A 15,910-nucleotide genomic window follows, 5' to 3' on the forward strand; every position below is an offset into this window, starting at 1 on the left:
ATTTATGTGTTTATTTAATGTTGGCATGGGAATATGGCAGCACATCTATACTTTTCGCAACACTATTTTTGCCAAAGTTAGTAGTGGTGAAATTGTCTTGCATGGACAGAAAGTCTTAGGAATTATGTGTGCTGATGGGCTATGTCTGGTTTTATCCTCCTTCTGTACTGTCTCTCCCAAAGAACACTATGGCACAGCAAGGACTGCAAACAGGAGCTACTTATGGGGTTTCTTCTTCTGCAGCATGGGAGGCTGAGCTCTCTGAGCCTTGCTGTCCAGCATGACAGCCACAGAAGAGGGGTACAGGCAGAAACATAGAGAAAAAACCCCAAACCAGACATTTCTGGTGTTTAGATGGATTTCTGCCAGAACTGGGACTAAATGTATAAGGCCTGAGGAGCAGTGGCTGCATCATGATGCTCAAAGGCTGAACTTCAGAGCGACTTTGCAGTGAGTAGGAAGGTGCCAGAGGGAATGTGACCAGGAAGGGAGGCTGCACCTCCTGGAGCCACCAGCTCCAGAAAGGCTGCAGCCTTCTCTTCAGGCAAGCCTCCCCAAGGCAGCAGAGCAAGGCCAGCAAGAGCCATGCACTTGCATCTCCAGGGGGGCTTCATATCCCAGTCAGGCTAATATTTGAGTTGCACTATTTACCAATACAACAAAAAACATTACTAACCTCACTGACCTTCTCTACTCTTATCTTTCCAGCAATCTTGACACAGAAGAGCTCTGTGGTAAGTTCTTTTTTGGGAAAGAACATAATCTATGCCTGCAGCAGCCCTGTGCAAATAAACATGCCATGTGATTATTTTTTTCTGTTTAATCTTTGTAGCTCAAACAGAAAATAATTTCCACTCAGAGAACTCCTGGGAAAATGCAGATGGCTTATAATCTTTTCAGACTCTGTCATCCCCTACGTGCAGAATTTACTTCGAAAATAGTTTTCCTAATCAGTACTTCACATTCTCTGAAATTCAAGATCTGTTCTGATATGGAGACAGATAGATAGATAGATAGATGATAGATGATAGATAGATAGATAGATAGATGACTTGTGCTTTATTTCTCTTTTGTGTGAGATATTTTTCTAGTTAGTTTCTCACTTTAGCGCTTGTCAAATACCCCACAAAGAGAAAACTCATTACTTTCCTGCTACTTGAGCCAGGGAGAACAGCAAGTTTCAGGTGTTCTATGATCCTTTGTCACAATAAAACTCCTGCAAGGCCTAGATTTTGGCCCAATTACCCATTTCTGTACCTCATTCTAGGCTGTGAGTCATTTCCCCAACACCCTGTTTGCTCTCCAGCTTATCTTTCAGCAGAAAACAATTTAGAAAGATTTTTGCAGGTTCTCCCACAAGATGTCAGAAAAAAAACTACACTTGTCAAAACCAGCCAATTTCTGAGGGAAAGATAGTAGCCTGGTAAGTTTTCCAGTGATCAGCAATGTCAAAGACTTTAAAAGCTGAAAATAGTGTCAAGTTGAATACCAGCTCATTTACTCACCTGCAGGGTGACTCTACCTGTGGCCAAGAACCCACTACAAGACACCTCACCCTGTAGCTTTTAAATATATCACAAGAGACTCATCTGAAGTGAACTGGGCTGTGACAACTGCTTCTGATTGAACATCTGGCCAAAACTGTATAAACCTAGCTAAGGAAGAGAGGTGGTTTTGTTCCATAAGGGATTTACTGCAGTTGATGTTGCACTGGAGGCATACAGGCTTGCAGGGCTGAGGGTCAGTCCAGCACTGACTCTGCTGACTGTTTTGATTAAACACAGGCTGCTTCAGCTGCCTTTTAAATATTTCAAATGTTGCCACTGGGGTGTTTCTCATCCATGAATCTGGTATTGAGTTTACTCAACACATGTTTAAGCTTGTGATTATACAGCTCTTTCTGAGTTATCTCAGTTCACCTCAGAAATGAAGGTGAAAAACATCCAGTGTACTAATTCGCAATATGTTTTCATTCTAAATCATTTCATTCAACCTCTCAACAATACCAGGTCGTGTTGCAGTGTTCATGGTAATTTATACTTCCATGATTCCCCCGAGAAGCTCATGCTGACCTCTTAAAAGCCCCAAATTGTTGCTATTTATTATTTCAAAAAACTCACATCTAATCTCATTTCTTCCTGTCTGCCATTTAGATGTTGATTTTTGTGCTCTTCCAGGTGATCTGCTGCCTAAATGCCTTGTCTAACACAGTCTCTAAGCTTTAACATAATTTTCCTTATTTTTCACACTCTTTCCTTCCTGTGTTTCCCTCTGTTTTATTTCACCACATCAACCAAATGGGAAATGGTTGATTGCCCAGGTTTGCTCCTTCCTCTTGCTGTAACACTTCTCATTGAGTTATGCCACCTGGTTTTACATCAGCTCTTTCTGGTAAAACATCCTTTGCTTTGACAAGCTACACAAGGACATCCTGCAATTTGTTATTTCCATGGTTTTCATTAAAAAGAATTTTGCATGTATTGCATTTTTTTAAAAAATAATCACAGCACCTGGGACTAGAAGCTTATCTGGCCAACTCATGGGCTCTTCATTTCTCAGAGAAACAACTGGTCTTAACCAACCCTGACTCACAACAGCCCCCACTTGATCTCCTCTAAGGGTTTTACTAGAATTATTCATTTTTGTATCAATATAATCAAATTCACCACATACATATGAAAATGTCATTTCCTACTAGTAACTGTAGACTATTAGACTGAAAATTCAGTTTACAAGGACGAGGTAGACATTTTTGTTTTAGCTGTAAAATTGATATTTATTTGGCAACTCATTTATTGAAAGAAAATGTTTTGAAATACTGATTTTGGTATTTTAAGTATGCCAGGAATGACTTTGCAGAGAAAAAATACAAAACTTAAAAATAAAATTATCCTTTTTATTCTAACTCATTTTCCTTTTGTATTTGTAATGCCATAACTGAATTCAGACTTGATTAAGCTGATATGTAAGGAAATATTGATTTTTCAGGTCATTTGTAGGTGACGTGTGGTTTTGTCTTCCTTTAGATTATTTTTCAAAGCACTTGGGAGAGTATGAAAATGTTCTATCTGTCTTGGAAGACTTAAACATAACCATACTGAAGGCAATGGACAAAACAAAGAAAGTAAGTAAAAAATGTGATATTTTCTTTAAATTGTATATTTTGTTTATTTGAACAGTATTTCCAGTAGTTTTCTTATCTAAATAAAGTTACTAATTTGTATTTAAGTTCTTCCAAAGATACATGTTTGTAGCAAAATCCAGTAAGATTTGACAAGTAAGGCTTGTCAAAATGGTTGTACATTAAATCTTTAAAGTTCTGCCTGCAAAAAATTACAGTTTTGGTATAGCCAAATTTGTCTTTGTGAATGGTCTGAAGAATATTCTTTGCATTCTTCATTCATATTTGTTGTACCAAGAGGGTTCTATGTCCCCTGCCAAGGGTGGGTAAATATCATCACCAACATTTGGAAATATATCAAATTTGAAGAAATAATGTGGTGGGTTAGGCAAAACCTCCTGACCAAGAACAAGATTTCATATCCATTTGAGGCATTTTAAACAAAAGCAGTGGTGACAGAGCCTGCCAAGAGGAGGTCTTAGGGCTGTTGCCCACCAGCACAGCAAGGGCACCTTTACCCTGGAGGGAGGAGATGTTTATCTGGGGGAGAAGGTTGGTTTCTCCATCCTCACATCTGACTGGGAATGTGGCCATGCTGCAGGACATGCAGGACAGCTGATCCACCTGGCACTCAATTCATTATGGTCATTCCTGCTCCTGATTTCAGACCACATCCCAGCCATATGTCTGATCAAAAGTGTGTCAATGCATTGGGTGATTTGCTCCTCTTCCCTGGCTGAACTGTTAAATATTCTGTGCAAGGTGAAACAGCTTCAAAAGGAGAGGGAAAGCACAAACCAGGGAAGTGAACCCAGATCCTCCAAACCAGCCACAGATCCACACCAGGCTAGTCATCAAGTACAGAAATTTCAGCCAAAATTATTCACTGAGATCCTGTGGGGTCAAAAAACCCTGGGTTTTTTTTCAGTCAATCAATGGAGAGCTCAAAGTGTAGAAAGCTGTGCTTCTATAGTGAAGCTGTTATCTTTGGTGTTCGGGTGTTTGCAGGAGTAAAGTACTCATACATTTTACATGAACTGCTGAAATAAAAACCTGAAAGTGTAGCTTATTTATTTAGAGCTTGAGCCAGGAAGCTGAATGTCTCTCCATTCATGCTCTGTATCTTCCACTCCTAATGAAGTGAATGGGCGCTGACTCACTGTCTTGTTGAGCTGGATATTAAAAAGCAGCAGATTGGTTCATTTTAGCTATGCATAATTTACAAAAAAATACCCATGTGCATAAAATACTGCTGCTAAAGGCAGGACATCATCTCTTAACAACTGGAAGTAAATAAAAGACAGCATTTAACAATTACTTCTGAAGTTTATTACAAGGAGGAGTCCATCAGACTAATCAGATTATAAAATGTATATGCTGGCATGACTGGAAATATGGATACGTAAATCTGGAATATAAATGAGTGTTTCATTTGTCTGCTTGAAGAACCCATCTAAAATATAACCAAAACACAATTTCTTTGTATTTTATTTTCCTAACTGAAGAATGAAGCCTAATGGGTTTCCTGTCTTTCAGGAATACTTCTGATGACTATTTGTTAGAGATGGCAGAAATGGAGAAAGGCTAACACTGGAAAAACACTTTTAATTCCATTTAGTAGAAACCATGAGTGAACACAGTCAAACAAAAATGCATCCTCAAATATTCTAAAATAAAGCTTTCTGCCAAAGATATGCTCAGCCACTACAGCTTTGTATGGAAATTAAATTTGCAATTCAAAATTTGGATTATTCTCAACAGGAATTCAGTTCTCAGGGAACAGATAGGTTATGTGACCTGACTACTTGATAAATGATTGGATATATATTGCATTTATAATTGGATAAATCATTGCAAATATTAAAATTTCCATCTTAAGTTTCCATCTTAAATAAAGTTCAAGTTCTACTGAGATCTGTGGTCTAAAATCTGGACTACAACCATCTAAAATCAGAGCTGGAGGTGCAGCAAAAGTTAGTTAGCACATTGAGATAGCATGGACGAAAGATGTTCATCACTCACCAGAGACACACAAGATGTGAGGCAGCTCCTAACTCAAGCTGACTCCCTGCTCATGCAAACAGGTGCTTAGAAATGGTTGGTCTGGTTTTAAATGGCCATCGACATGCATCCTGAGCAAGGCTTGGGGTTCCTCTCCTAATGGAGCATAAAACTTTGTCACTGTTCTGCCTCTGCAGCCACTGAGTCCTCGAACAGTCACTGAGTAGTAGCAGTATTTATTACTACCTTCTAAGCCATTACCTAGTAGGAAAATTCATATATAGAAAAAAGTCTGGAATTTAAGACCTACACTGTGAGATCCACAAGGACATGGTGTAGGTACAGTGGCTGAGTTGGTTTCCAATGACCCAAACCAAATTTCCAAGGACAAAGTTGTCCTATTAAAAACCAAGAGTAAAAACTGCCGAGATTGAATCTGAACTCTACCCAGCAAAGCATGGGACTGATTACAAACCCAGTCCCCAGAGCTGCCATGAGCTTTCCATCCCCTCTGACTCTGTGGATTGAAGAAAACTCAGCACCTCTAACTATCAGTCTCTGCTAAACTTTCCCAGAGTGTGCGCCACTTCAGGCGGGGAGTGGATCCATTCTTAAATATTTAGTGGGAAAAGGAGCAACTTGGTATTTTATTGATTTATCCAGCTAAGAATCAGACCAAAAAAAACCCCACCACTCAGTCTTTTCTATAGAAAATACCTGCTTTCCTATCAATTAAAGTTGCCCATACTCAGTACTTTGCACAAGAGGCAACTGCAGAATTGGAGCCCCAGAAAAGTTCCTCAGTTCCAGTTTCCATGGAAACCCTTGAGAAGGAAGATGTGTCAGTCTTCAATGAAAAGCATGGATTGGCATGTCTTAAAAACCTAAACCCCAATCTAAATGCAGGGTGCAATCCTTCAGGAGCAGGCTATTCCAGCATGGGTCCACTGCAGGGTCATAAGCTCATGCTGGCTACTCCAGCACAGGCTGCTTTCTCCATGAGGCCACAGGTCCCAGCTGTGCAGGCTTCCCACAGAATCAGAGCATCCTTTGGGCACATCCTCCTGCTCTGGTTTGAGTCTCCTCCAGGGGCTGCAGGGGCACAGCTGCCTCACCATGGTCTGCACCAGGGGCTGCAGGGGAATCTCAGCTCTGGCACCTGGAGCACCTCCTGCCCCTCCTTCTACACTGACCCTGGTGTCTGCATAGCTCTTTCTCTCACATATTCTCACTCCTGTCTTCTCTGGCTGCAATTCACTTCTATGCAGTAATTTTTTCCCTCTTCTTTTGTCTGTTATCACAGAGGCAATACCAGCATCACTGATGAGTTCTATTGAGCAGGGGGAAGCTTCTGGCAGCTCCTGACAGAAAACATCCCTGTAGTCCCTCTCTTCTGCCCTCCCCAAACCTTGCCAAACCAACTGAACACAATATCCCACCAAGAGCAACTATGGACTCCTGGATTTAAATCAAGATCAACCACATTGCCCACATCATTCCAAATTGTTTCCATGAATAGATATTTTTCCTCAACAGATTAGCAGGAGCCTTGATCCTGCAAGGCAATTTCAGCATGATTTCTGTGTACTTTATTGCCCTCTGTAGTTTGAAAGAGCTGTCAACCAAGCTTTCTTGAACTGAGTTTTTCTCCAGTCTTCCAGTCCACTTCTATCTGAAAGTGAAACCATTGAGTCATCTGTGGCAGAAAACATTCCAGTGCGTTAGCAGGTTCAAAAAACTTTGAAACCAGACTTCCTTTCAGTGTTCTGGGGCCAGATTCCTCCTTCCAAACCAAACAAAATAGCACCTGGGAAGACAGGAGGCTCTGGGGAGCGTTGGAACTGTTTATGCTCCATTGCTTGATGGGAAGGTGCTAAGCTAAAAATGCAGGGAAATGGATATAGCCAGGAACATTTCAGCAGGGAAAAGACTGAGTAGCATTTGCAAGCTATACTTTAATACAAACACCATCTAATCAGAAGACAGTAGGGGAGCTACACTCCTGTTTTGGTGCTGGTCTCCCTGTGTTTTATCCTTACACCAGGAAGGAAAAATGTCTGAGGAATTTTAGAGAGGTTTTGGAATTTGATATTTGATCATTTCTCTCCTTAGGGTGGAGAGTCTGCATGAGTTGCTTGTACTGGAATGCTGAGGACAGGTTAATCTTTGGTGTCCCTTGTTTTTCTTGCACCTGCCAAGTTGGTATCTTCCAGATCAAAGTACTGTCTGGGTAGCTCTGTTTATTGCATTTCTTCTTCATCTGCTATACAGGAAGCATTAAAAATTAAACACTCAGCAAAACTTTACAAATGCATTAAAAGGTTTGTTTATCTAAGACTTTTTTTCTGACATCTTTTATAAAGCATGTTTAGTTAAAATATTTAATCTTTTTTATTACCCACATGAACATAGCACTTTCAGCAAGCTACATTTTTATTACATTCTGTAGCTTGCAGTCACATATAAATATAATTAAGAAACATTTCACAACCCACAGCTCTGAAAATAAAATCTGTCACTTAGGAATTATGTAGATAGGTAAAAATAAATAATTTGTTTAAGGTGCTCAACATCTCAGTTCTATTAACTTGTGAATATTGAAAATCAGAAGCTTAGAGATTAAAGAGTATGTCTTCCATAAGTTACCAGGCTGTAAGATTGTTGCTGTTTGTCAGCTATTTGGTAAGAACAAGTTTTGCACTATCATTTTTATTTCTGGTATTGCTGTAATTTATTGCAAATCAAACCTTCTCCTGGTGGTGAGCTATTTTGTATTCAATAACTTAGCAAAAGCTCATTTAATCACCAAAAATCTAATTTCCATATGAAATTAAACTGACAATATAAAAGTATTCAGGGGTGTAAACAGTTATCTAAAGATATTTTAGAAGATCTGATATATTCAAGGGTGTCCAAGATGTCTCCAGAGTGACAAAGAGCACACAGGACCTCTAGGAGACCCTGGGGCAGGATGAGACCTCCTCCTGGGGCAGCAGCTGGAAACCAGATGGGTCTTTGTAGGGCACCAGACTCCAGTTTAGATATTTGAACAGCTCTGAGGTCTCTGAAGGGCTTTTTTTTCCTAGAGGAACTGTCTCACAGACGAAGAGCTGGTGGTGCTTACCCTGATCTGACAATGTCTTTTGACAGTCATTACACCCATTCGCAGTTCACTTTTTTCATTGGCTGAAGAGAACTCCCCTCTGTTTCTGACTCCTGCCTTCAGTTTCAGTGTTGGTAAAAGAGTAACCACAGTGGGCTGGTGGCCAAGTGACTGTGCCAGGGGGATTTCAGGATGGGACTGCTTCCTGCTCCACAATTTCAATGACTGTTGGCTTGAGCCTCACCTATTAGTCTGCTATGGAACTGATAATGGTCTTGACATAGAGAATATCAGCTCTTAACTTACTGGAGTAACAGCTGGAATTGAGACTTTTTGCACTGGCACAATGGGAAAGTGGTGAGAACTGGGAATCATTGAGAGTAACTGAATGTGGCAGAGCTGCTTCCTCAGAGAGCAGCTCTGAGTGACCACACAGCTGTTTCTTTTCCTTGCAAGTGCAGTGTCTGTGCAGCACTCACACTCACTCAGCCTCTGAGCTGTCTCAAAAGTGACTAAAGACCACCACAGCTGCGGTAAATGCAATCTCTGGCAACAAAAAGCTTCATATCTGAGCTTCTACTTAGATTATATTGGATTTTCATTTCAAAAGGAAATAGTGCTATAGATTCTAAGAAAAAAAAAGTAAACTGAAACTGGTTTTTATAATTAACAGTGCTTATAAAGATGAAACTTTGATCCAGTGAGTAAGAGCATAGCTTGACCTGATATAACTTTATATCTGAAGTGCAAATCAAATTACTACAAGGCAACTGCAATCTCCTGAATAGACTTGGACAGGACTTTTGAAAAGCCAATGGAAAACATTTATCTTTCTTCCACAGATGAAAGCCAGAAGGTGCTTTGACTACAGCAGTTAATGCTCATTTTTTCAAAGTGATGACCCTGAATGCACACTACCCTTTTAAATACTGAGGTACAGCTCTTTTTTGGAGGCAAAAGCACTGCAGGCTTCTGTGGAAAGGAATGGAAAACAACATAGGAAAAGAGGGATGGGCCTGTGCAAGTTTTCTCCTTTTCAGACTCTCTAAAAGTCTCACATTCTTTGCTTTGGAAGGACTTTCTTCCCTCCTTTTCAGCTTTTATGAAAGACACCAAATGATCTATCTGTGACAGCAGGGGACCAGACTAGGTGAACTAGCAAAATCTATTTGAGCAGTAATTATCAAAACTGCTTTATTTAGGACTGGTTTTTACCCAGCATTTACATATGCAAAACAAAAACATTAATTTTAGGATGAAAATGAGACAATTCTTCAGTGAAGCTACTAAGTTCTCAAACGGCCTTCCAAATCTTTTTTGGGGAAAAAAACCCTAACTTCTTATTACATGTTGCTTGCACAGACTTGGAAAGGGGAGTGTGTGGTGTGCAACAGCATGATGCTGGATTTAATGACCAACACAGCACGTCTAATTATCTGCTCCTATGAAAGCATTCATTTTTCTGCTTTGCTCAAAAAACCCCAAAGCTAAGCAAAGTCAGTGCAGCCTTGTTATTACTTGAAATTTTCTCGAACAGTCTAAAAATAGGAACAAGTAAAGTAAAAGAGAAGATTATAGGAGCTGAGAGAGTAACACAGGACTTGCAATTTAGTTACTGATAGTGCATTTATGGTAATTATGGAAATCACTGCACTCTTGAGGGTTGATACCCATTATAAACCAGAATACCTAGATTTTTTAAAATTGCATATTTGAGTAATAGTAACAGTAGCATTTTTGTAAATTATATCTCAAAACAAAATAACTGGGAAGAAAGTTAGATAAGCATATGTTGACAATAGTGTTCAACAACTAACATTCTGTTTGAGTAAAAATGAAGTTTTAAATTGCTCTTTTGTTTTCACAAAAACTGTGTTAAATTGGCTGGCATCCGTTTTCGTATGTGATTAGAATTTATTACTATTTTTCACAGAATCTAGTCTTGTTCTCTTTGAAACTGCCCTTTTTATAAATGCACCTTTCACAGAATGGATGCAATGAATAGCTGCTGCACAGGAATAACAGGTATTGCTCAGTTTATGTTGAGTATTAATTTTCATGCACTGACTTTGAAAACAGTTCATTTGCTCCTTTAGGTTTATCACTAATTCTTTTTCAGGCCAATTAAAAATCATAGCATTAATAACGTTTAGAAACATTTAAGTTGCAAAAGATCCTTAAGTTCATCAAGCCCAACAATTAACCTCCTGGCACTGCCAAATCCACCACTGAACCATCTCTCCAAGTGCCACATCTACGCATCTTTTAAATGCCTCCAGGGATGGTGACTCAACCACTTCCACAGGAAGCCTGTTCCAGTCAGTGACTGACTTGACTGTGTCTTAGCTGGAGAGAGGAATGCTGGTGATAATGCTAAATATATCACCAGTTCCACCCTGCTACAAGGCAGAGAGGACCCTATGAATAAATGCTATTTTTATCTGGGGACATAATTAAATAATGTTTTGGAATTTTTATTTTTATTTATTTTTGAGTTTGGGACTATTAGTGCAAGTCAAATCAAATGAAAATAAATTTAAAAAGCTGCAAGCAATTAATTCTGAGCAGTCATGCAAGGATATTCCAGAGATTCACACCTTTCCCCTTCTAGCTTTGTATAAGAGTAATGAAAACTCTTGGGAACTTCTTTGATGCTCTTTTTTGTGGAAGTTTTATACCTCCTGGGTCAGAAAGAGACAATGCTCAAATTTTTGCTAGCAGTAGAGAAGATATGTTTAATAGTCAGAAATAAAGATAAAGCAAAACAAAACAAAACAAAAAACCTCTTAATTTAATATTCATACCTCTAAATAGAAATTACTTCACAGCAGAAAAATAAATATTTAACTAGCCATTCTCCTCTTGATACCTATCAAAACCACCAGCAGCTTTGATGTTTTCTACTTATCCTTACAACCTTCTCCCTGGAGCAATTGCATTACACATTTCCCTGCTACCTGCTAATATCAAACACAGCCAAAACAGTTTGTTGTCTCTACGCTATGCGATGCACCTAACAGCAGTTAAATAGGAGTTACTTTTTATCCATGCATGGATTTTGTACATACTATTATTGCAGTAACAGCATATTACTCCTTCAGTAATCCCAGTACAGGGGAGTGATAGACTGTTTTGATAGATGCTATTACAAATGTGTGACAATATTCTTTCTAATCAGCCATGACTGCCTATTTTATCTCATTGCTGTTGACTTAGCACTGCAAGTGGTTAGTAGGAATCGTCAGTGTTCCAATTCCCTAGGTAGAATTTAAACACATAATTTGTGCTAAATACTTGGATAAACTTGTAACATTTGTGCCATATTCGAAGTTGAATCTAATTACTGGGCACACTGTGCCTTTGATCACTCTTACAGTGAGGAGGCTGCAAACGTCACATTTGTGTGAAGTCAATACATTGAGCATCTCTGGATATGGCTTCTGATGAAATTATGACTTTATTATGATGCTGTTTTGATTTCTTCCTACAGTCTGAAGAATTAGATCTTAGGGATTTCACTTTAGTGAAGTTATTCTGACTAACTTTATATCCTCTGTTAAAGTTGTGACCCAGGGCATTGTCCCACTAATTTGGGATCTAAACACCCAGGGCAGGAGACATTCCATGATAAAGGGAAATATAAATAGATTATTCCTTGCTGAGTTCTACTCAGTGATAACTGTTTTTCAGTTTACTTGAGGGTATTTTCTGTAAAGATAAGCATAAATATTTTTTATTAAATTATTTTTAATATGACATACAAAATAGGGAACAGAAAATTGCTATAATATATCAGTAAGAAGTGTCTCACTCCCTCTCAAGGAGCTGCTCTTCTGATAAGTGGAGCAGTAGTGGTGTCAAGTCACCCGGGGAGAGGGCTGAGGTTGGCACCAGAGACTGAGAGGATCAGGAGCTGCTGAACCTGTGCTAACCCTGAGATGGAGACTGCACTAGGAGATTGCTAAACCCTGCCTGTTCTGCCTTTATAAAAGGACATCTTCTGCACTTTTTAAGATAGCCTTTAGACACTTTTAAAGACCACAGTGACCTTTTCCATGGAGAACTCACTAATTGTGTATTTTCAGTTGCATTAAAGGAAACACAAATCTTTGCTGCACACAAAGGTCACAGTTGCCTCTTGATGAGGAAAATGTGGAAAATTACCCTCATTCATTCACAATCAGTAAAACTAACAAGCAGAACAATATGTTAACACAGACTTTTTTCATTTGGACTGCCCAAACTGTGGTGCAGTACAATGTATATGCTAATGAACAGCAATTTACAGCTAATGAAATTCAACAAAAAGGCCATTTTTCTAGTTTGTGTACAGACACCATGCATGGGTCCCATTACTGACTGGTGGCAAATATACTGACAATACAAATTCTGGGCATGCCAGTTAAGTTGATTCTACCATAACATAAACCTAATAAATTGATACAGAAATGTTGCACCATTGTGCATTTAGTAAAACACAAAATAATACAAAGTACTTTTCCAAGGAAATAGAGTGGTGTACTGAGACCAAAGCATGGTTAGTAATTCCTCAATGGTGAGAGCCAGGCTTCAGGTTTAAATTGAATTGTAATGGACAGCCTTTTTCCCTCCATGACTTGAATTAGAATTATTCAACTCATTTATATATGCTGAATACTTTCTTCCATGATCTTTGAAGAACATTAGAAGGACAGGTAGGACTAGTTATCTTTCAGTGGGCAGGAGCTGAAGCTGCCCAACATTGCTGTGACCTCAGAATGGCCAGACTCAGCCATTCTTTAAAGAAAACTGTAAATAATTTGTAATTATTTGCTCAACTACATGCATTAAGAGAGTTAATTAAGTAATTCCATATAGAATAGTTGTAAGCACTAATTTTGGGTAAAATATACATAAAGAAAGAGTCTTTGATAATTCTAGACTCCCACAGATGATGTTAGCATCCTCCTACCTTTCTCATCTTTACAAAAACACCTCTGGATAACTGATAAGGTAACTCTAAGACATATCTAAAGATCACAAGGAGCTCAACACAGTAAGCAGAGGCTCTAAAGGTCTGCTCTATCCTATTACATTCATTAATGCAAAAACAAGAAAAAGGGTGTTCATTTTATTGTAAAGATGTCCCTCCTCACAAAGCACTACCTACATGTTACAGCAGAACCACAGAATCACTGTATGGGTATAGTTGGAAGGGACCTCAGTGGGTTTTTGCAGATCTGGGATTGCCAGAAATTTCAAATTTGACCCCAGCCATAGAAATATGATTTATTGGGCCATGGAGACAACAGGCATAAAAACTGATTTCTGAAATTATCAACACAAAAAAAGCATAAATTTTTTTTAATACATACAATATATTGCAATAGTCATTATTTAAAGAACCACTACAGACTGCTAAGTATTGGTGCAAACTTTGTAACAACAAAACTATAGCTCAAATAATATTTAGATGCATTTCATGAAATTGCAAAATATACAGATATATGGTTTCAAAATAACTAAACAAATTAAAGGAACAAAAATCAGTCAAATTCTGTTAAATTCAGAAGGCAAACTCTCCTGCACAAACAGTCCTTCAGCCAACTGCTATTGGGGTTTTTCAGGGAAGTATCATAAGGATGTGCCCTGCTCAAAGACTATTCCCATAATCACTGTCTGAGACAGGCCAGTGGGCTTGATAAACATCTTTTCAAAAGAGTGGATCTGAATTAAAACTTTAAATCCAATTCTGCAGCTGTCAGTCTTATTTTAGCTTTTCCACACTTTAGAAGTAATGCAGTGCTGCCATCAACTGGAGTTAAGGATGTAAAGAAAACAGTGGTTTTCAGTAGAAACTGTGTTGTGTCACTGTGTGCTTGGGCCTCTCAGTTTGAGTGGGAGTTGTGTCTACACCTGGAAATTCAGAGGTCTTTTTGTCTATAAAGAAAGATTGCTTCTATGATTTGTGTATATTAGCATAGAAACCCCTCGTGTATTTCTTACCTAGAAAGCAAAGCCTGACCTTTTGGGGTTTTTTCATGTAATTGATAGGACTATCAGGAAGCTTCCAATCTGGAGCAGTTTGTAACTCGCTTTCTGTTGAAGGAGACACTGAACCAGCTTCAGTCCCTCCAGAGCTCCCTGGAGTGTGCCATGGAAACCACGGAGGAGCAGACCCGGCAGGAGAGGTGAGCAAACCCCTCTCAGCTGCAGGGAAGGGGGTGAGGAGTGAAACCACTGTGAACCTCTAAGACCACTTTATATTTCACCCAGAAATCTGATATAGGGAACAACAGTAGAAATAAGAATACACTTTTTACTTTATATAGGAACCCACTATTAGGATTTTTCCTAAAATTGAATTCATTTGATCCCGTGGTGGGCTGCATGTAGGACAATCATTAAGGCTCTGCTGACTTCTTTTTAAATCCCTGGATAATTTAATATCAAACACAGAAACCAGACCACTGCAATATGGAGAATTCTGAAATTACTAAGATGACTGAGAGTCTCGTTTGTTTTTTCCAGCTTCTTGGGATTTTTTTCATTTCATTCCTGGTTGCACAATGACCTCTATGTTAAAAGAAGAAATAGTGAGGCTTTTGCTTGTCACAGCTGCTTCCTAGAAAACAGCGGCATATTCTTGGTTAACATCTAGCCCTGTAAACTCTCAATCACCTGGGTAGCCTTCATCAGTCCAAGTGGTTTAGCTGAATGTAATACAATGTCCTCAGTGATGAGGGTTTGAAGGATCAAGGATCAAAATATTTTTGAAAAGTTACTTGGCTATATGGATTTTTTCCTCAGTATGCTATTGTTGAAGATGGTAGGGAAACCAAAATACAAACGGCTGTGTTTTGTGGACAAAGAAAATCTTAAGGATACTCAAAGGCCAAGATCTTTCTGTTGAAAATGTAATTTTCTTGTTTGTTTTGCTGTTGGGTTTGAGGTCTCTTAAGTAAAGGAATAATACCCTGGGGTTTTGACCCAGCATCTTGACTGTAGGAATCAAGCAGGTTTTGAAAGTCTGAGGGTTCTCCAAGCATGCACAGTGTCTGTGTATCTCCATTCCTGCCAGCTCCTCTGCAGTGATGCTATGAAACTCCTGTGAATGAAGAAAATGTGAGTGATTACTTAGGTCAGGTCAGAACCACATCATGGACAGACACTGACCTTGAGATTTGTCTCCCTAAAAGATTTAGGTTTATGCCAGCTTAACCCTCTTCTTCTTTTTTCCTTCTTTCTTTTTTTAAACTTCTTTAATGACCTAACCAAAACTAATGAGTATTAGTGAAAATCCAGAAAATAATTCAGTGCTCTCAATAGGTATTTCTTTTTATTTAACTTGAAAGGAAACATAGGAGCACATTTTGTTGAGAACAGAGAGAGGAGAGCTCTCCCACAATTTTCCCTTAAGAAGTCTCCTATGTTTCTGTGCAGAAAAGATCCAACAAAACCAGAAGTGCTCTCAATTCAGTGGCCAGGAAAACGCTTAGCTCGAAGGCTTCAGAGGAACAACAGCCTGTCATCAAATAACCCTCATTCCAGCACAGGTATGGCATTTCACATTTTAAAGACATTTAAAACATTTGCATACACACATATACAGAAAATATCTTTTATATCTTCCTCTCAAAAATTTAATTTTGATGTATAACTAACTCAGATATTTTACTGACAGAACATAATTTCAATTTAATATA

The 15,910-nt window shown here is 38.8% G+C and overlaps 1 protein-coding gene across 1 annotated transcript in view; it reads left to right on the forward strand.

Annotated features, from left to right (window-relative positions):
- NECAB1 (N-terminal EF-hand calcium binding protein 1) overlaps positions 1 to 15,910 on the forward strand; it is a 54,619-nt gene that overhangs the window by 24,301 nt on the left and 14,408 nt on the right. The window contains exons 4-7 of the mRNA XM_085053170.1: positions 709 to 734; positions 3,027 to 3,124; positions 14,259 to 14,395; positions 15,648 to 15,760. Coding sequence (XP_084909296.1) covers positions 709 to 734; positions 3,027 to 3,124; positions 14,259 to 14,395; positions 15,648 to 15,760 — 374 coding nt within the window. The remainder of the gene's footprint in view (positions 1 to 708; positions 735 to 3,026; positions 3,125 to 14,258; positions 14,396 to 15,647; positions 15,761 to 15,910) is intronic.

Source organism: Lichenostomus cassidix, chromosome 2, assembly GCF_008360975.1.
Source record: "Lichenostomus cassidix isolate B80296 chromosome 2, HeHo_3.0, whole genome shotgun sequence".
NCBI classification, from domain to species: domain Eukaryota; kingdom Metazoa; phylum Chordata; class Aves; order Passeriformes; family Meliphagidae; genus Lichenostomus; species Lichenostomus cassidix.